The sequence below is a fragment of the Pteropus alecto genome, unplaced genomic scaffold (genome assembly GCF_000325575.1).
Source record: "Pteropus alecto unplaced genomic scaffold, ASM32557v1 scaffold41, whole genome shotgun sequence".
NCBI classification, from domain to species: domain Eukaryota; kingdom Metazoa; phylum Chordata; class Mammalia; order Chiroptera; family Pteropodidae; genus Pteropus; species Pteropus alecto.
This window is the reverse complement of record NW_006430464.1, coordinates 66,386-87,103: the sequence shown is the minus strand read 5'-3', so window position 1 is coordinate 87,103 and position 20,718 is coordinate 66,386. Positions and strand designations below refer to the sequence as shown.

Below are 20,718 nucleotides of genomic sequence, written 5' to 3'. Positions count from 1 at the left end.
ACGAATTGATTAATGTGATACACCACATAAAGGAATTAAAAAACAAGAATCATATGATCATAGCAATAGATTCAGAAAAAGCCTTTGACAAGATACAGCATCCATTTATGAACAAAACACTTACCAAAATTGATACAGAAGGAAAGTACCTTAACATAATAAAGACCATCTATGACAATCCCTCAGCCAACATTATACTTAATGGTGAAAAACTAAAAACCTTCCCTCTAAGATCAGGAACAAAGCAAGGCTGTCCACCATCGCCACTGCTATTCAATATAACATTGGAGGTCCTAGCGAGTGCAATCAGGCAAAAGAAAGATATAAGAGGCATCCAAATAGGAAATGGAAAATTCAAACTGTCACTATTTGTGGATGACATGATTCTCTACAGAGAAAACCCTAAAGACTCCACAAGAACACGACTAGAAACAGTAAGCAAATACAGTAAATTTTCTGGTTACAAAATCATTGTTCAAAAATCCATAGCATTCTTGTACTGTAATAATGACTTGTCAGAAAAAGAATTGGAAATAATAATGCCTTTCGCAATTGCAACAAAAAGAATAAAACATCTAGGAATAAATCTAACAAGATATGTGAAGGGCCCATATGATGAAAATTATAAGACCCTATTAAAAGAAATTGAAGAAGATACAAACAAATGGAAAGACAGTCCATGTTCTTGGAATGGATGAATAAACATAGTTGAAATGACCTTATTAAATAAAGCATTATACGAATTTCATGCAATCTCCATCAAAATCCCATCGGCATATTTAAAAAAAATAGAACAAAAATCATCAGATTTGTATGGAAGCACAAAAGACCTCAAACTGCCAAAGCCATCCCGAAAAAAAAAGAACAAGGTTGGAGGCATCACTCTGCCCAACTTCAAATTATACTACAAAGTGGCAATAATCAAAACAGCATGGTACTGGCAGAAAAACAGACACACAGAGCAATGGAACAGAACAGAGAATCCAGAAGTAAACTCATGGGTATATGGGCAAATAAATTTTTATAAAAGAGCCAAAACACACAGTGAAGAAAGGAAAGCCTCTTCAATAAATGGTGCTGGGAAACCTGAAAAGCCAACTGCAAAAGAATAAAACTAGGTAAAGAGACAACCATCCGAATGGGAATATATATTTGCAAGCAACACCTCTGATAAGGGCCAAATATCCAAAATATACAAAGAACTCATACAACTCAATAACAAAAAAACCCAAATAATCCAATTGAAAAATGGTTAGAGGACCAGAACAGACACTTCTCCCAAGAAGACATACAAATGACCAACAAACATATGAAAGGATGCACAATATCGCTAGCTATTAGGAAATGCAAATCAAAACCATAATGAGATACCATCTCACACCTGTTAGAATAGCTATAATCAACAAGACAAGTAATAACAAGTGTTTTCAGAGGATATAGAGAAAAAAGAACCCTCATACACTGCTGGTGGGACTGCAAATTGGTGCAGCCATTATGGAAAACAACACGGAGCTTCCTCAAAAAACTGAGAATTGATCTACCATAGCATCCAGCAATCCCTCTATTGGGTATTTACCCCAAAGACTTGAAAACCCATATCCGAAAAGATATTTGCACAGCGATGTTCATAGCAGCATTATTCACAGTGGCCAGGACATGACAGGAACCAAAGTGTCCTATGATAGATGACTGGCTAAAGAAGCTGTAGTACATATATACAATGGAATATTACTCAATCATAAAAAGAGATGAAATATTGCCATTTGCAACATGAAATAGACCTTGAAATAATCATACTAAGCGAAATAAGCCAGACAGAAAAGGTTGAAAATCATATATCACTTATAAGTGGGATATAAACCTAAAAGCAACAAATGAACAGGACAGAGACTTATAGACATGAACAATGGACTGGTGGTTACCAGAGGGAAGAGGGAAGGGGAGAGGGAGGGAAAATAAAATGTTAAAAAAAAAAAAAAATAGATGTTTCCAGGCAAAAAAAACTTTTTTAATTAAAAAAAAAAATTTAAAAACACTGGTGCTGTTTACATTGAAAAGAGTGATAGGCATTAATCATTGACCAAGGATTAATGGGAGAAATATCTTTCCTGATCTTAGCAGGAAGGTGTCTAGTCTCTCATCATTAAGTATATTATGGTAGGGTTTTTGTAGGTGTTCTTTATCAAATTAAGGAAGTTTTCTTCTATTCGTAGTTTGCTAAAAAAAATTTATGGGTGGTTGAATTTTGTCAAATGCTTTTTCTGCATCTACTGATATGTGATTTTCTCTAGTTTGTTGAGATGATGGATTACATTATTTGGTTTTTGAGTGTTTATTGGGATATGTGGAACAAATCCACTTGGTTGTGATGTATAATTCCTTTCATATATTGTTGGATTTGATTTACTCATATTTTGTTGAGAATTTTTTGTGCCTATTTTCAAGAGAGTTATTGGTCTGTAGTTTTCTTGTAATATATTTTTGTCCAGTTTTGGCAGTAGGATAATTTCTGGCCTCATAAAATGAGAAAACATTCTCTTTTCTATTTCCTGAAAAAGAATGTAGAGAATAGGCATAATTTCTTTCTTATATGTGTGGTAGAATTCAATACTAAATTCATCTGGACCCAAAGCTTTCTATTTGGGAAAGATATTATTCATTCAATTTCTTTAATAGCTATTGAACTATTTGGATTGTCTATTTCTTCTTGTGTGAGCATACTGTGTCTTTCAGGAAATTTGCTCATTTCATATAAATTATCAAACTGGTAGGAATAGAGTTTTCCATAATATCCTTTAGTACCCTTCTAATATCTATGGGATCTATAGTGATGGCCCTTCTATCACTTCTGATATTAGTCGTTTGTGACTTCTCTCTTCTTAATGAGCCTGACTATAGGTTTCTCCAGTATATTGATCTACTCAAAGAACCAGCTTATGGTTTTGAAGATTTTCTCTATTGATTTCTTGTTGTCAATTTCATTGATTGCTGGTCTAATTTTTACTATTTATTTTCTTCTGCTTTAGATTTAATTTGTCCTTTTTCTAGTTTCCTAAGGTGGAAGCTTAGTTGATTTTAGATATTGATTTTAGATCTTCTTTTCTAATATATGCATCAATGCTATAAATTTTCCTCTAAAAACTGCTTTTATTGCATCTGATTAATTTGGGTAAGCTGTAGTTACACTTAGTTCAAATATTTAAAATTTTTGATATCTTTGCCTCATATGATATCCAACTATGAGTAAATTCATTTATTTTTACTTGCAGTTCTAAACATTTTTGCCTCACATATTTTTATGTCCTATTATTAGACACATATAAAGATTGGTATGGCCCCTTTGAAAATTTAACCCTTTATCATTATGTAATGGCCCTCTATCCTGAATCATTTTCCTTGATCTTTCCTTTCTTTCTCTGAAATATAGCTACTCTAGCTTTTTTTATTAGTATTAGCACAACATACCTTTGTTATCTTTATCTTTGATATTTAAAGTGATTGATATAGTTGAATTAATATCTACCACATTTGTTAGTTTTTTATTCACTGCCTTTGTTTGCTGTTCCTATCCCCCCTTTCTGCTTTTGTGGTTTAAACTGAGCATTTTATATGGTTCCTTTTTAGTAGCATATCAATTATGCTTTTTAACAAATAACATTTTTGTGGTTGTTGCCTGAGAATTTGCAATATACATTTACAGCTTATCCTAATCTATTTTCAAATAACACTATACCCCATCACACGTAGAGCAGGTACCTTATAGCAATGAAATATTAATTCCTCCCTCCTCCTGTCCCTTGTATTATTGTTGTCATTCATTTCACTTACAATAAGCTATCATTGAATACATTGTTGCTATTATTTTAAACAAATATATGTTAGACGACTTAAAAAATGTTATCTTCGCTTATTTTCTTTAATGTTCTTCCATTATTAAACAGACCTGTTTTTGACCTACATCATTTTCTATCTTTATAAAGGACTTTTTAACATTTCTTGCAATGCAGGTATACTGGCAATAAATTCTCTTGTCTGAGAAAATATTTTTTTTCCACTTTTGAAGGATAATTTTACGGAGTACAGAGCTCTTGGTAGGTGGGGCTTGTTTTCCCTTCTTGATACTTTAAATATTTCACTCTACTTTCTTCTTGCATGGTTTCTGAGATGTCAGATGTAACTCTTATCCTTGCTCCTCTATACATAAAGTGTTATTTCCTCTGACTTCAAGACTTTTTCTCTTTGATTTTCTACAGTTTGAATATGATAGACCTAGATGTAGCTGTTTAGTCATTTACCTGCTTGGTGTTCTCTGAGCTTCCTAGATCTGTAGTTTGTTGTCTGAAATTAATTGAGAAAGCCTCAGTAATTGTTGCTTTAAGTATTTCTTCTATTGCGTTCTCTTTTTCTCCTTCCGGTATTTGTCATTATACGTTACACCTTTTGTAGTCGTTCCATAGTTTTTGGATATTCTGTACTATGACTTGTCTTTTTTTTTTTCTTTACAGTTTTGAGAAGTTTTTATTGGTAAATAAAGGTCAGAAATTCTTTCCCTCAGCCAAGTTCAGTCTACCAAAGGCATGCTTCATTTCTGTTAAGATATTTATCTCTAGCATTTCCTTTTTCTGATAATTTCTATCCCTCTGCTTACATACCCACTTTCCTTGCATATCCTATGCTTTTTCCATGTTAATTAGATTTAAATCCCCAGTCTTATAATTCCAATATTACTGACATATCTGAGTATGGTTCTAATGCTTACTATGCCTCTTCAAACTGTGTTTCTTTGCCTTTCTGTATGTCTTTCAATTTTTGTGTTGTTGAAAGCTAGGTATACTACATAAAAGGAACACTGGCAAATAGGCCTTGAGTGATGTGGTGGTAATGAGCATGGGATGAGAGGCATTCTACAGTCCTATGATTAGGTCTATCTTTTGGTGCAACTGGCACTGGACTGTAAACTTCACCAGGGCTTCTCAAACCCACCCCACCCTCACTGGTAGGTGGGACAGGATGGCTAGACTGGACTGTAACTGGGCATTCTCTTTCCCCAAGTCAGTTAGATTCTAATAAAACCCCAGTAGGTTACTAACTCTGGTACAAGTTTCTCTTGGGGGCATACCTTAAGAACAGAATGCCGGGCTGTATTTCAAAATAGCTACTTTCCCCCCCACCCTTGACAGAGCACAATTGGGATTTTCTTCTAATCTTCAGTATGAAAACTTGGGCTCCTGGAGTTAAAACTCATAAAAGTGTGGGGACTTCCCTAAGACTGGGAACTCTTGAAGTCCTTGATTCACAGGTTTGTCCACACTGAGCCTCCCACAATTTGTCCATTACCACTTAGGTTTTCCTAGCCCTCTGCTGGATACCACGGAAGTTTCTGCTAATGCTTTCTGCGCTGGCAAGTTGTGATTCTCTGTATCCACTTAGCTCCAATTTGTGGAGCAGCAGCTTGCCCTGTGACCTCAATTCTCTGATGGACCAAAGAAGGGGTGAATTTGTTTTTCCAGCTTTTTACTTGTTATGATGAAGTGATGACTTTCAAGCTCCTTCTGAACCAGAAACCAGAAGTATTTCTAGTTGAATTTTTTGTAGTGATGTATTTTGGTTCCCCCTCATTTACTTTTGGGTGTATGCTATATTTCTCTGTAGTTACCATGAGGATTACATAAACATCCTACAGTTACAACAATCTACTCTAAATTGATAAAATTTCAATTGCATACTAAAGCTTTACTCTCAGAGGTCAGTTCATGATATCACAAAATACATCTTTATATATGGTGTAGCCATTAACAAATTTATAATTATTTTTATCTTTTAATCTTATAAGAAAACAAAAATGAGTTGTAAACAAAAATTACAAGTGTTTTTATATTTATCAATGTACTTACCTTTATCAGAGATCTTAATATTTTTGATGGCTTCCAGTTACTGTCTAGTATCTTGTAGTGCCTGATATTAGGGAGATGGAAAAAAATCCAAATTCTTAGCTTACCTGTTATGATTTCCTTAATTTCATCCTTTCATTCATGATTTTAACCCTCAAAAAATATCTCAAGCATTTCACAAGTATATGTACACTTCCCAAATATGTTAATCGCAATTAGGAGCAAATAGCATTTCATGTCCGAATTAGCTTGGACTATACACAGATAAACCACTTAAATGGAGTTGTTTTTCTTTCTTAACTATTGTTTTGATATGCTTTTGTACATCATGAGATGAGGATTTATAAGGCAGGATATTTGGAGGAAGTAACTCCTAATCACTCACTATATCCACATGGACTATTTACAGCACATAACATATTGTTTTTAACAAAGTATTTTGCAAAAGTGCACAGCACTGTTGGGATTCACTGAAATACAGATGGCTGGCCACTGTTTACTTGACTGCTTAATATTAGGAGTGTGGACAGGATAATAATGGATGACTGCAGTGACATCACAGCAGATGGGGTAACTCAAATTTTGAGATCAAGTTGCATGTATGTTAACACATGTATAATGGAATATAAATGCACATTAAAAATCCAATTCTAATAATGCTAAGAAAAATGAAGCTCAAGAAAGCATAAAAGACATTGGGTCTTGATCGAACAAATTCTCAACTGTTATGGAGTTTAGACATACAAATTCCAGAATTCCCACTGAATTATCTTTTATTGCACTTCAAGAATGTCTCACTACCCAAATCTACTTGTTTTTTGAGTTTGGATAGCATAGAATAATGTGCTTATATTCATTCACTTAAGCATACATAATTTGGGGGCTGATTTTCTTCTTCACTCATGTTATTTGGAATACTATTGATTTTCATATATTTGTTAACTATCATTTTAACTTTTCCCCTTTCTGGAAAAAAATGTGACCTACATTTGTTCTACTTTTAGAGGGAAGTGACTGAGTAAATATTTCATAATTTTCTCTCCTTTTTTGACAAATTAATTTTCAACTATTTTCAATTTGTAAATAGATCTTTTGATGGGTATGAAATTATTCATGTTTTTGCATGACTTATTTCTTTTTATCTCTACTCAATAAGTAGTAAGTGTTGGTGAAAAGCTTTACTATAAACATTACACCCACTGGTCTTTCTCATTATGAATTTTTGATATCTACTAAGGTGTATAACATGGTTAAAGTCCTTTTCACAAATAACAATGATGAGGACATTGATGCTACTACTGGATAACATCCATTAAATAGTTACTATATGTTAGTAACAGTCCCAACCATTTTATATTTCTTAACTCATTTAATCCTCACAGCAATCCAACACACACATTAGTATATACCTTCATACAAAAAAATCATAAAGCAGCACTAAGTTTTCTACAAATATTTGTAAGTATTTATATATTTGTTTGCACACATTTGTAAATAGAAGTACTTCTTAAAAGTGATCTGGAAAAATAAATAACAAATTGATAACAGTGATTACAATGGGAGGATTAGCAATGTTTTACAGAGAAAATGTTCATCGGTTATTTAAGCACTGACATGTAATGTATTTTAGAAAAACAAAAAAAATCACTAATATGTTTAGAGGGCAACTTTCAGTGAGCAACCATGTCCATCAGTAGTACTTAGCAAAATGACAGTCAACGACAGAAAGATTATGACATTGTTAGAATGATAAACATTTATACTTAATGAAATGGCAGCATGAAAAAAGCAGGTTACAGAACAGCATGCATATCATGATTACACTAAATAAAGTCTGGAATAATATGTTGTAATAATTTGAAAGTAGTAATTTGTTTGGCAGGTTTTACAAATAATCTATTATTTCTTTGTGTTCTACTTTATTACAATACAAAAACACGTTTTACAAAAAGACTAGAGCTACCTTCAAAAACAAAGTTATGATTCTGCCATGAATTAAGATAGCCTATACAACACAATTTACATTGTAGTATTAGTGGAGGCTCAGATCTATAGATATGAGCAAGAGAAAAGATGGCCCTAGAACTAAGCTAATATAAACACAAATATATAACCAAGAAAAGAGAACACAACAATGGGAACGGAATTACTGAAAGACAGAACCCTGGAGGGGAAGGTAGGTTTAATTTAAACCTTGAGTTCATATTTGAAAATACATTTGATTAACAAGTTAAACATAAAAGAAAATAGCCAAGTATGTTAGATAAAACAGAGTTAACAAAGTGTTATAGGTTGAACCATGTTGAAGCCTTAAGCCCTGGTACCTGTGAATGTGATCTTACATGGAGACAAGGTCTTTGCAAATGTAATCAAGTTAAGATGAGGTCATTAGGGTGAGCTCTAATCTAATAAGGCTCACACCTTATATAAGAGAAGATACACAGATACACAGGAACAATGCAGTGTGAAGATGGAGGCAGAGATTGGAATGATGCCTCTATAAGCCAAGACTGTTGAAGACTGTGGAAGCCAGGAGAAGGGCATGGAACAGATGCGTCCCCAAACCCTCAGAAAGAACCAACCCTGCCAACACTGATTTTGGATTTCAAGGCTCCAAAACTGTGAGAATAAACTTCTGTTATTTTATTTTGCCCAGTTTTGTGGTACTTTGTTACAGGAGCCCTAAAAAACTACAACAGAGAACTTCCAATCATGCGTTATCTGGGTGTTTTAGAAAATCATCTGTTATTAAAAATATTATTATAAAAATTTTCAAAGGGGCCTATCATTCACCCAGTATGAATTCCTTCATGGCGAATGAGGTCAGAGCGACTACCAAAGGCCTTTCCGCATTCCCTACATTCATAGGGTTTCTCACCAGTATGAATTCTTTGATGTCTTTTAAGGTTTGAGCCCTTGTTAAAAGCCTTGCCACATTTATTACATTCATAAGGTTTTTCATCTGTATGGATTCTCTGATGCTGAATAAGTTCTGAGCTCTGAATAAAGGCCTTTCCACATTCTTTACATTTATAGAGTTTCTTGCCAGCATGAATTCTGTGATGATTAGTGAGTGTTGAGGCACTACTAAAGGCCTTCCCGCATTCCTTACATTCATAGGGTTTCTCACCGGTATGAATTCTCTGATGTTGAATAAGCCTTGAGTGTTGAGTAAAGGTTTTCCCACATTCCTTACATTCATAAGGTTTCTCACCAGTATGAATCCTCAGATGTGGGAAAAGTTGTGAACTTTTAGTAAAGGCTTTTCCACATACTTTACATTTATAGGGTTTCTCACCAGTGTGAATTCTCTGATGATCATTAAGGTTTGAACAATAATTAAAAGCTTTCCCACATTCCTTACATTCATAGGGTTTCTCACCAGTGTGAATCCTCTGATGTTGAGAAAAATACGAACTACAACTAAAGGCCTTGCCACATTCCTTACATTCATAGGGTTTTTCACCAGTGTGAATCCTCTGATGTCGAGTAACAAGTGAACCACGACTAAAGGATTTCCCACACTCCTTACATTCATAGAGTTTTTCAACAGAATGAATCCTCTGATGTTGAATAAATTCTGAGTTCTGATTAAAGGTCTTTGCGCATATCTTATATTCACAGGGTTTCTCTTCATTAACACTTTTTTGATGTGGAGTAAGAAATGTAGGCTGAATAAGAGTGGGCATGTCTTCTTCATGGATAAATATTACTTGACTAAAATGTCTCTTCTTTAGAGATAATATCTTGGTCTCACACATTGATTCCAGATCTGAATGAAAATAAAAAGGCATATGTTCATTTTTCCTATTCTGAGAGAGGTTATACTTCTAAAAAAGAAATAGGAATATTAAGCTGAAAATAACATATGGGAAAGGAAACGCTTAGTTTTTAAATCGGGCTAAGCAACTTGTAAAATTGACAAGTACAGACATTATGGAGACACAACAGTGTAAGTTGAAGAGGACCATTAGGAAACTAGATGACCTCTATAATCCTGAAATTCTGGTGTGGATCAGAATCACCTAAAACTTTGATGAATATACCCTGTTCAGGGTTATCTTCCATGTTATACAGTGATTCTTACCACATAAACATATTTATAAACATATATTCACATGCCCAGTATCATACTGTATGTTTTGTAATTTGTAGACAATTATCAGACCTATGAAGGACTGCAGAGGAATAAAAGTACTGAAATGTACAAATTGGGAGAGGGAGTCAGAGACTCTGTGTAAAAGTTATGTTGTTGGCCGGTTCACATTAGAGTACAGTCTGCAGCAAGTCTAAGTTGCTGAAAGAAATTGTCAAGAATAGAGCTGGATATGTTGGAGATTGAATGAAAATAGTTTGCCTTCGAATTCTGTGATGCTGACTCTGGGAGAGTAAGAAATGAAATCTTCAAGTCATGGTAGTGGCTAAGAAGGGAAGCAGCCTGCGTGAGAGAAAAAAGCAAGAATGAAACAGGCTCTGTGAGGAAATGAGAGGTACGCCAGCCACATCAATCTTTTTTTGCTATTCTGCACATATCCACGATGACAATGAAAGCACAGAAAGTACTGATTTGGGGTTTACAAATAAACTTAATGAGTAGGTGAATACGTAATTATAAAATCTGTGAGTAATGAAGGTCAATTGTACTTTTAATAATGTCTCTTAAAAATAGCACACTGTATACGAGTTTACCAATGCTTGTCCATGAATTCACAGGAATATTACAGTAAAAGCTTAAAAAGAGGAAAGAAAAACCCCACTAGGATGAAGCATATTAGAGAAGACTGTAGCAATAAAACTTAGAAGCTAGAAAGCCAATGGATGATTGACTGCAGACCAGAGAAAGTCAAACTGAGCTACAGTGAGTGAATTCCACAGCAGTGATTCATGGTACAGAGCCCCACAAGTGCACAAGAATTGGAGGCATCAAGCACTTCTAATAGTGGGGTACGAATAATACTGAAAGCTGAAGGTGAGTTCAAGGAATGTTATTAGTGAGACCATTAAGATCTCCTCCCTAGAAACTAAACTCAAGGACCATGGACTTAAAGAGGATTTTATGAATTTGATCTCAAAGGCAAGGGAAGTAAAAACAAAAATAAATGAACGGGACTATATTAAACTACAGATTCAACGCACTAGCTATCAAAACCCCAATGGCATATTTTTACAGAAAGAGAAAAAACAATTCAAAGAGTCAAAATAATCTTTACGAAGTATAACAAAGTTGAAGGCATCACACTTCTTGACTTCAAAATATATTACAAAGCTATAGCAATTAAAACAGTATGGTACTGGCATAGAGACATTCACATAAACCAGTGGAATACAACAAACAGCCTAGAAATAAATTCACATGTATACAGTCAACTAATTTGCAACAAGAGTGCCAACCAAGACTACATAATGAAGAAAGGAAAGTCTCTTTAACAAATGGTGTTGGAAAAACTAGATAGCCACATACAAAAGGAAAAAAAATTGAACCCTTCCTTACCTTAAATCATACAGAAAAATCAACTCAAAATGGATTAAAGACTTAAACTTAAAATCTAACACTGTAAATTTCCTAGAAGAACAGATAGGGGAAAAGTTTGATCACATTAATGATGATTTCATAGATGACACCAGAGCACGAGAAACACAAGCAAAAAGAGACAAACGAAACTACATCAAACTTAAGTTTCTGCAAAGCCAAGAAAAATAATCAATGGAATGAAAAGGCAACCGGTGAAATGGAAGAAAATATCTGCCAACCACAATCAGGTTTCCCCTGCTATCCCAAACTTTGGTGTTCCTATGAAAATTTTTGTAAGTCAAAATGGCATAAAGTAAAGAAGCAATTACCATTATTGTATATGAAAAATTTTTTGTGTTCCCAGACTCAAAATTCAATGCATGCACAATGTCTTGATGTCATTCATCACAAGTGAAATGTTTAATTATATCCAGTTTTACACTAAGCATAACCCTTATGAGCTCTCTTAGGCCTCTCTACCTTAGGACACATTTTGCGAATAGATACACAAAATAAATCGAGATAAAGCGCAGATGCTCGCAAACGCAGTACAAAGCTATGACAACGGGACTCTGTGATACTGTGTGCAGTTTTCCAGAAAAAAGTTTGGCAGTGGCACTCTCACTGCTGGGGTACACACTGTCTCTATACTGGCTCACTGCAAAACAGATGCTGAACACTATTTTCACACTGCGCCTTTTTTTGAAAAAGCAAACTCTTCGACTTACAGTTAATGACAACAGGTACTAATGCAGATCTTTCATAAAAGTGAAGTGGTGTAACACGAACTTTTGAAAAGCGGGGGATACGTGTATCTGACAAGGGGTTAATTTCAAAACTATATAAGCGAAGAAACTAATATCCCGATTAAAAAATGGATTAAGGACTTGAATAGACATTTCTCCAAAGAAGACACATAAATGACCAAGAGGTATATGAACTGATGCTCAATATCACTAATCACTAGGGAAAGGCAAATCGAAATCATGATGTGTTAGCACCTATCACTATTACGATGGCTATTATCACAAAACAAAAGACACCAAGTGTTGAAGAAGATGCTGAGAAACCACAATCCTTGTACAGTACTGGTGAAAATGCAAAATGCTGCAGCCGCTACAGAAAAGTCTGGAAGTTCCTCAAAAATTTAAAAATAGAATCATCAAATACAACTGATACATCAATCCCACTTCTGGGTATTTATTCAAAAGAACTTAAATCAGGCTTCTGAAGAGATATTGGCACTTTTGTGTTCGCTGCAACACTATTCACAATAGCCAAGACGTGCAAACCACCTAAATCCACAGATGATGCATGGATAAAGAAAACTTGGTATACATACAATGAAATATTATTCTGTCCTAAAAAAGGAGGAAATCCTGCAATATTGACATGAATGAATCTTGAAGACAGTATGGCTAAGTGAAATAAGCTAGTCACAGAAGGACATGTACTACATGATTTTACTTATATGAGATATCTAAAAGAGTAAAACTCATAGAAGGGAAGAGTATAATGGTGGTTGTCAGAGGCTGAGGTGAAGGGGAAACAGGCAGTTGGCTAATCAACAGGTAGGTATAAAGCTCCAGTTATGCAAGGTGAATAAGTTCTAGGGATCTGTTATACCACGGTGTGCCTATAGTAAGCGATATCATATTATACACTCGAAAATCTGTTAAAAGGGTAGATATCATGTTAAATGTTCTCACTGCAATAAAATTTTAAAAAAAAAAAGACTGAAAAAGCAGTTGTCAAATTTACACCCTGCCAACAGCTTATGAGGGTGCATAATGCTCCATATTCTTCCCTACTGTTTTACTAATCTCAGAATTAAATTTTTGCCCGTGTTGTGGGTGTCATAATGGTGTCCAATTAATTTGCGTTTTCTTGATAACTAATAAGATTAAACTTTTTCCCATATGAAAAAAAGTATTATAAATAATAGTACTATTTCCCTGGACCGACAAAACCAACTGAAAAATTATAAATGCTCACAACAGCAACAAAATCTACTTTAAAATCTAGAAAATAACAGTGAAGAGTTTAAAAATTGCTATGGAGAATAATTTTTTACTCTCATAAATGACATTAAAATAACTTGAATGAATCAAGAAACATTCCATGCTTCTAAAGGGACAATTTTTTCAAGTGTCCACACTGGTTAGACATTTATATAACTTGTTAAGTTTAATATTATAAAGATGTCAAGTCTCTCCAAAATAATTCTGAATTCAAAGTAATCTGATCAAAACTCTAGTTGGATATTTTTTAATGATGTGAATTTATTCTAAAATTTTATAAAGAGAAGCAGAAGTACAAGAGATGCTAAGTAAACCCTGGATATGAAAAACAAGAGTAAAGGACGGCTTGCTCTTTTAGATATTAAAAAATACTAGCCACAGAAATAAAGATACCCTGGTACTGGCATTATACTAGAGGAAGTGCAACAGAGCACTGAGATACAGACTCATATACGAGCATTTATTATTCAATAAAGATGGCACCAGAAATCAATGGAGAAAGCTCAATTCTTTAATGGATGGTAGAGGAGAAAATGGTTCCGTTTATGGAAGAAAAACACCCTGGATCCCCACCTAACATCACATAAATGGATTACTTCGAATGGATTAAATACATAACATGAAAAGCGAAACTATAATTTAAAAATAAAACACAGAAGGAAATCTTTGTGAAAAACAGGCAAGGGAAGATAACTTACATAAAACTCCAGAGGTACAAACCATAAAGTAAAAACATAAATTGAAAATACATCAAAATTAAAGATTTCTGTTAAATGTAGGCCACCATATATTTAATGCACAGTAGACTAGAAGATACTTGCAAATTAACAGAAAGAAGTTAATAAAAATAATAATAAAGATTATTAACAAGGCTAACAGATGTATCAGATGTTCATAGCTATTAATAATTAGAAATGCAAATGAAAGCAATAAAATATCGCTCTCACTTATTAGACATAGGAGAGTAGAAAGCTGGGTCATGACAAGTGCAGCTAGAAACACTGAAACTCATGCGCCGCTGCTGGAGGTACAGACTGGTACTGCCCTTCTCTAGAGCCATCTGGCAACCAGTTAAACAGGCATTCAGATGCCCAGCCTTTGGATACGTATCTCTGTTAAGGTAAACTATCTAAAATTCAAAATCATGCAAAAGGATGAATATCTCATGTCTTTTCAATGTCATACCAGTATATCATCTAATAGGTCCATCTGAGGATTATTTAATTCTCTAGGGAAATGTACCTTTGTTTCACTTACTATATACTACTTACTAGGGCCCAGGCCAGGCTCTGTTAATGTTAGATGTTAAACTGAAAAAGACTGATAAGTTACAAATGGAAAAGATAGCCTGAAGGTTATGGTTTTATCATCCTGTAAGCCAGTAACTAGTTTTTGTATCCAAGTTAGTGATGTTATTCCTGCATTCTTCCTTTCAGTGACAATGCAAACTCAAGCTCTCCAAGATAACTTGAATCAGCTGTACCATTCCACTGGTTCTCTCGTTAATCAACTAAATAAATCTTTCAAATGTGCTTCTCATGTATTTATAAAAGAATCATGTTTAATTTTTGAAAAGTTGTATGTTTGAAAAGTTTTGAAAATGTTACCCTGACAATTCTGAAGGTCCCGCTGAGATGTTCAAATGGACCCATCTGCAGGAGTCAATAAAACGTGCGACCTGAGACGTGAAGGCTATTCAAGTCCAGCAGGTCTTCTTGGCGCCACAGTAAATCCCAAGCAGCAATGGAAACCTCTATTTTCATTCACTCTGTTTCTCTCAGCCACCCCCTCCCCAACGTGTTTTTGTGCTGTTTTTGGACCAAGTCAATTTTTGGTTCTGGTTTGTGCAATGCTGGTAAGTTATAGCGATTAGAATGTGATTTTATCCTGATTTCTGTAGGGATAATGGAAATCTGTGCCAGTTATCTGGGGAGCCATTCTCTAGTAAGTGAGACAACAGATAATCTCAATTGTCATCTTTCTTGTAGGTCTGTTTGTACCGTCCTATGCTTCTTGGAAAGGAAAAGACCTTGGAGATCTGCATTGCTGAGTTCTTTAGTTCTTTGTTTATCTCATAGCTAAGAAAAGAACTAAAGTTAAAAGCTCTCTTTGTGTGTACAACTGAGGAAAAACTTCTTTTGGTGGGGAGCAGTGTTCTTATAATTTTATTTTTTCTTATAACTTTTAACTGACATTAAAACTTTTTCCTATCAATAGGGTGTGAAATATTTTTCTACGTTCAGAGGGTATAAATTTCATTCCTAAGACTCTTAAAGGATTTACACCAAAAGCACAAGCAATCAAAGAAAAAATAGATAAATTGGATTTCATCAAAATTAAAAACTTTTGTGCTGCTATTTAAGGACAAAATCGAGAGGGTGAAAACACAACTCACTACATGGCAGATAATATTTTCAAATCATAGAGCTGATAAGAGACTTGGTTATATAAATAACATGAACCTAAGTAATAAAAACACAACCCAATTTTGGACAGAGTTACTGCCATATCGACTCTCACTTACCTGAACAAAGGCCTCTTTTCACCTCTCTTTCAACCATCCAGGGCTCTTTTCCTTCTTCCAATAAGGAGATCACAACTGGCTTAGCACTGGAAAGTCCTGATCACAAGAAAAGACATGGGACATGGTTATGCTGTGAGTGTCCCAGAAATCAGGTCCGGTCCCTTGGTGATCAAGGAAGATATGCCACTATAGGAAGGACCAGAGGAAGGTGAAGCTTCAGCCACAGCTCACTGGAGCTGCCCATTTCCAATTCTTCCGTTTCATTCCAACTCCGGCCATTCCTTCGGGAACACGGAGTAGAAATTTAGCTGGTTATTTGAAACACATAATTTACAATGGAGAAAGAAGATATTCCTGAGGGCAGATTCTGAATTTTGGGGGAGATTTATCCTTACCCACTGAAACCAGGTTGCTGAAATTCTCCAACATCACTTCTTTGTATAAATTCATCTGACCAGGGTCCAGGCATTCCCACTCCTCCTGAGAGAAGTTTATAGATACATCCCTGAACATCACTGACCCCTGAAACAACAAACATGCTTTCACCATGGAAGGAGATACGGAAAAGATGGTAGTAGAGATGGTGACGGAAGGCTCTACAGGAAAGGACAGAGATTACTAAGCAAATTTCAGGGGCTGGAACCCTATTATACCAGTAGAATATTTACCTCCTCTATACAGAAAGATGTATCTAGGAATACGCAGGTAGAGTGGGCTTTTCCAGTGAGATGAAATAGCAAGCCTGGAGCTCAATACCTGGATAAGTGAATAATGTGAGCCTTTCTCCCTTCCCATTTTCCCTTTAAGCCCCGAAAAAGGGAAAAGATGGTGGACTTTAAAAAACATTTTACAATACATTTTGGAGTAAAATTTCAGAATATTAGGGGAAAACAGAACATTCTAAAAGCTTCCAGGAAGAAGACATGGATCACATAAAAATTTTCAGGAATCAGAATGGCAATGGACTTCTCAACAGCACCACTGAAATAAGAAAACAAAATGATTCCTTTAATATCACAAAGGAAAATGAATTCTGGCCTAGAATTCTACACCCAGTCAAAGCTAGTGCGAAGCCTGTATACCAAGCCAAGATTAAATACCATACTTGCGTGAAGATTAAGCCAAGACAATTCTAGATCCACAGGGAATAAAAGTATCTCCTACGTAGCTTTTCTTAGGAAGCTAGTGATCTATGTGTCTCATCGAAAGTGGGAATAAATTAAGAAAGAAAGAGTACTATATTCAGAAACTAAAAAACTAACATGAAAATGGCGAACGGAGTTCCAGTACAACTGTAAAAGGCAAGTCCCAGGACAATATCTGGTAGCAGACCTAGAGAGCAACGCGTAGGAACAGGAGGACAGTGGACCATGAAGAGGTCTTCGAGGAAAAATAAAGGGCTAATATATAAAAACGAAGAGCTAGTAAAAAACAATACTACTACTGATAGGCAACTGACAGCAATGTTGTTGGATCTGGTTTTTAAAAAATGAGCGACATATGTATGGAACCAGGGAAATGAAAAAACAACGTAATTTATCCTCAGAAAAATAAAAATTGTACTAAATAGAATCTAGGGTCTAGTATATTACTTGGCTCAGATTAAATGCATGTGCGTGGTCCTAATCACATCAATGTCAACGATTTAAAGAAAAATGTAATGAAACTCTTTTGCCGGAACAGGAAATGAGGAATGTGGTATGGAAAAATCTAAATCTACATTTAGCTCAAGAAAGTCACTACATTGATCTAAAACATCACTATCTTAGACAAGAGCCTAATTTAAATTTCTTAGAAACTGAAGTGTTCTTATGACAGTTACAAGAGTTATTCCCTAGTTACATAAATTCTTTAACTTTTGTAATTTTACTGGTGGCAGAATTTTCAACAATATAAATATTACTGAAAAACATTTCATTTGAAACATTAGGCAAAATTCTTAACATCCTTTCCAGACATGATCCCCCCTCTCACCTTTTGCCCTAGGCATTTCTTTCATTTTGCTGTTCCCGAGTTATACCATTTATAGGATTGTGATTGTAAATATATTTCTGTAATGAGAATGTGATTGTACCTATAAATCTAATAAATTACTGAACCTGAGTGGGGATCATGGGAATTCTTGAATTTGAGGTTTGCTGGACAGAAGTGCAAACTTCTTAGGGACACGCAAACTTGGGGCTGGTTTTCTAAAATAGGGCAATTTTGTGAAACTGAGTCCCTTAACCTGTGGGGTCTATGCTAACTCTGAGTAGTTAGTGTCAGAATTGGAATTAAATTGTAGGACACTTGGTGTCCAAGAATCAGTTACTGTTTGGAAAATGACATTTATTTCTATCTCACTGGAGAAATTAGGTTACTTCTCCTTCATTTTGGGCCAACCAAGAGGGCATCCTTTAGGCTCCTGGGTCCAAAGTGAGCTGTATCAACTCTAAAAATCAAAAGATTAAGAAATGAAATAAATAAATAATAAGTGCTAACCTATGTTTAATTAGAGCCTGAAAAGGAGAGTGAGAGAGAGAATGAGGCAGGGACAGTCTTTTGGCCAAGAATTTTCCTGAATAAAAAACACCTATCGACAAATTCAAAAACCCTTACAAATCCCAAACAGATAATTTTTTTTAATGCACACTTAAACACATTATACTAAAGAAAATCGAAAACAGAAAGTTTTAAAAACAGCCACAGGAAGAAAAGCCAAATTATCTTCGAAGGAGACAGAAACTAGAATAATCAAGATTATGATACTGGTAAAGGTATATATACCAATAGATCAAAAGAACCAAATGAAGAGCTCATAAACACACCTATGCACATACAGACACTGCACATATTTGCATTATATGTATTTGGATATATTTGCAGTGAGAATACAATGGACTTTCTAACATACGCTGAGAAAAGTGGGTATTCATAAGGGGAGAAAACCCTGACCCCCACTTTACACCACATACAAAATCCAGTTAGGCTTAAAGATATAAACAGAAGAGGCAAAACTTATAGCTTTAAGCATAAATATAGGAGAATATTTGCATAACTTTGGGACAGGGAAGGGTTTCTTAAATAAGATCCAAAAAGCACCAATCATCAAGGAAAAAAGTTGATAAAACTGACTACATTAAAATGAAGACTTCTATTCATAAAACCATCTTAAAGGAAAAGATGAAACAATCCAGATAGTAGAAAATTATAATCAATGAAGGATCCACATGCAGATTATATAAAGAACTCCTATGAATCAATGAGATAATGCAAAAGCAAAATAGGTAAGAGATGTGAACAGGCATGTCACAAAAAAGGCATCTTAATTCAATAAACACGTGAAATGATGTTCAATCTCATTGTTAATCATAGAAATACAAATTTAAACCCAGGTGTATATATGTATGTGTGTGACTACAAGTGGAAATTTAAAGGTTTCAAAATGTGACAACTGATCTGAAGAAAAGGATAAACCATAAAAAGAAATAATATGTATCTTTTAAAAAGGGCATTTACAAAGACCATTTGGTGACATGGGAGTATGATACTTTTTAGCGAAAATGTAGACTATAAAATGGTAAAGTGTAATTTGATTTTGGAAAAATGAAAATACATCAAACTATTAACACTAGAATGGACGCATTTTATTTTTTTCTTGGTATTTCTGTGTTTTTGCAATCTCTTAAAATAATCGTGCTCTTATTTTAAAATCATAACAAACATTGCACTTAAAAAGAAGAAAATCAGCAAACAGAAGTGGAACCATTTTCCAACTCAGTGAACATTAGGGGGCTATTGGGCCCAACAATCTTTTTCTCTAATGGATAAATTACAGGGCCCTATGATCGAATAACAGATCTTGATTAAGCATTCACTTTCAGAAGGGGGAAAGCGAAGAGGAAACCCCAACACACTTTGGACATTACTTGAGGCAGTTCATCACGCATTCCTTTCTTCTTTTCTGGGCACCTCACCTGGAGAACGGGAGAACTAGGAGAGGAAAAAGTCATTGTGAGATACCAAGTTTTTCTTGCTGCCCAAACTGGTCAGGTCAGAGGGCATCCCCAGCCCCATTCCCCACCAGACACAGGAGAATGGGATATCCTGCCCAATCCCAGTGCCTCAGGGAAAGACTTGAGGTCACCGCTGTCGAGGGGCTATAACCTGACCAACTCTGTCCCGGGGAACATTGTTCTGGAGTCACATCGCAAAGATGACAAGAGCCTCATAGCCGTACACACAGTGCAACAGACATTAGGCACAGTGATACTTAAACCAAGGGGACACGCACGGCGTTTAATCACGCAGCCACCACGCAACCCACACAGCGCACTTGCACAGTCGCAGGCACCCTCACGGTGTCGCAGCGTGAAAATCACAACCACAGGGTGCACAACGCACATACGGTGACAGCTCCACAGTGTCGGGCACCTCGCATCCGCACACAGGTCTCAGGGTCACCATCTCTCCCACAGACAACCCACGACCTCCCGTCTTCGGGCCGCTCCGCCCGCACGAGCCCGAGGACGCGGCTCCGAACCGGTCGTCCGAGTCTCCCGGGGTCGCGACTTGCACAGCCCGGCCGGCTCCCCCGGGGGCCCCCGACCTCTCACCTCACCGAGCCAACGGTCCCTCCAGGCACGACAAAAACACTCGCGTTCCTGCGAAAAGCGCAGCGCAGCGCGCCACCAGGCCCTCCGGGAAATGTGGCCCCGAGCGCGACCCACGGCCAGTTCCTTTCGGCCCCAGCGAAACGAGCGCACCCGAGCCTCTCCGCGTCGGGCGGGG

General features: G+C 35.8%; 1 protein-coding gene across 6 annotated transcripts; it reads right to left on the bottom strand.

The window, feature by feature from the left end:
• Positions 1–7,240: 7,240 nt before the first annotated feature.
• On the bottom strand, positions 7,241–20,675 carry ZNF829 (zinc finger protein 829). Of its 6 annotated transcripts, none has more exons than XM_025048070.1 (5): positions 20,544–20,675; positions 19,845–19,920; positions 16,344–16,470; positions 15,949–16,044; positions 7,241–9,663 (listed from the first exon to the last, which is right to left on the bottom strand). In XM_025048070.1, exons 2-5 carry the CDS (start codon positions 19,875–19,877, stop codon positions 8,681–8,683), a joined length of 1,239 nt encoding a protein of 412 aa, XP_024903838.1. In that variant the 5' UTR covers positions 19,878–19,920; positions 20,544–20,675; the 3' UTR covers positions 7,241–8,680. The 6 variants fall into 6 exon arrangements, with proteins under 6 accessions (XP_024903838.1, XP_024903847.1, XP_024903845.1 ...); XM_025048079.1 differs by having other exon boundaries at positions 16,344–16,428; XM_025048077.1 differs by having other exon boundaries at positions 16,617–19,920; positions 20,544–20,617.
• Positions 20,676–20,718: the final 43 nt, after the last annotated feature.

Excerpts from the sequence above, each read along its gene's own strand:
- ZNF829 (XM_025048070.1), bottom strand. The coding sequence starts at position 19,877 with ATGCGTGATGAACTGCCTCAAGTAATGTCCAAA. Across the intron at positions 16,045-16,343 it reads CAGCAACCTGGTTTCAGTGG|GACTTTCCAGTGCTAAGCCA; the intron begins GTAAGGATAAAT and ends TCTTGTGATCAG. Across the intron at positions 9,664-15,948 it reads GAAAAGAGGCCTTTGTTCAG|ATCTGGAATCAATGTGTGAG; the intron begins GTAAGTGAGAGT and ends ATTTTCATTCAG.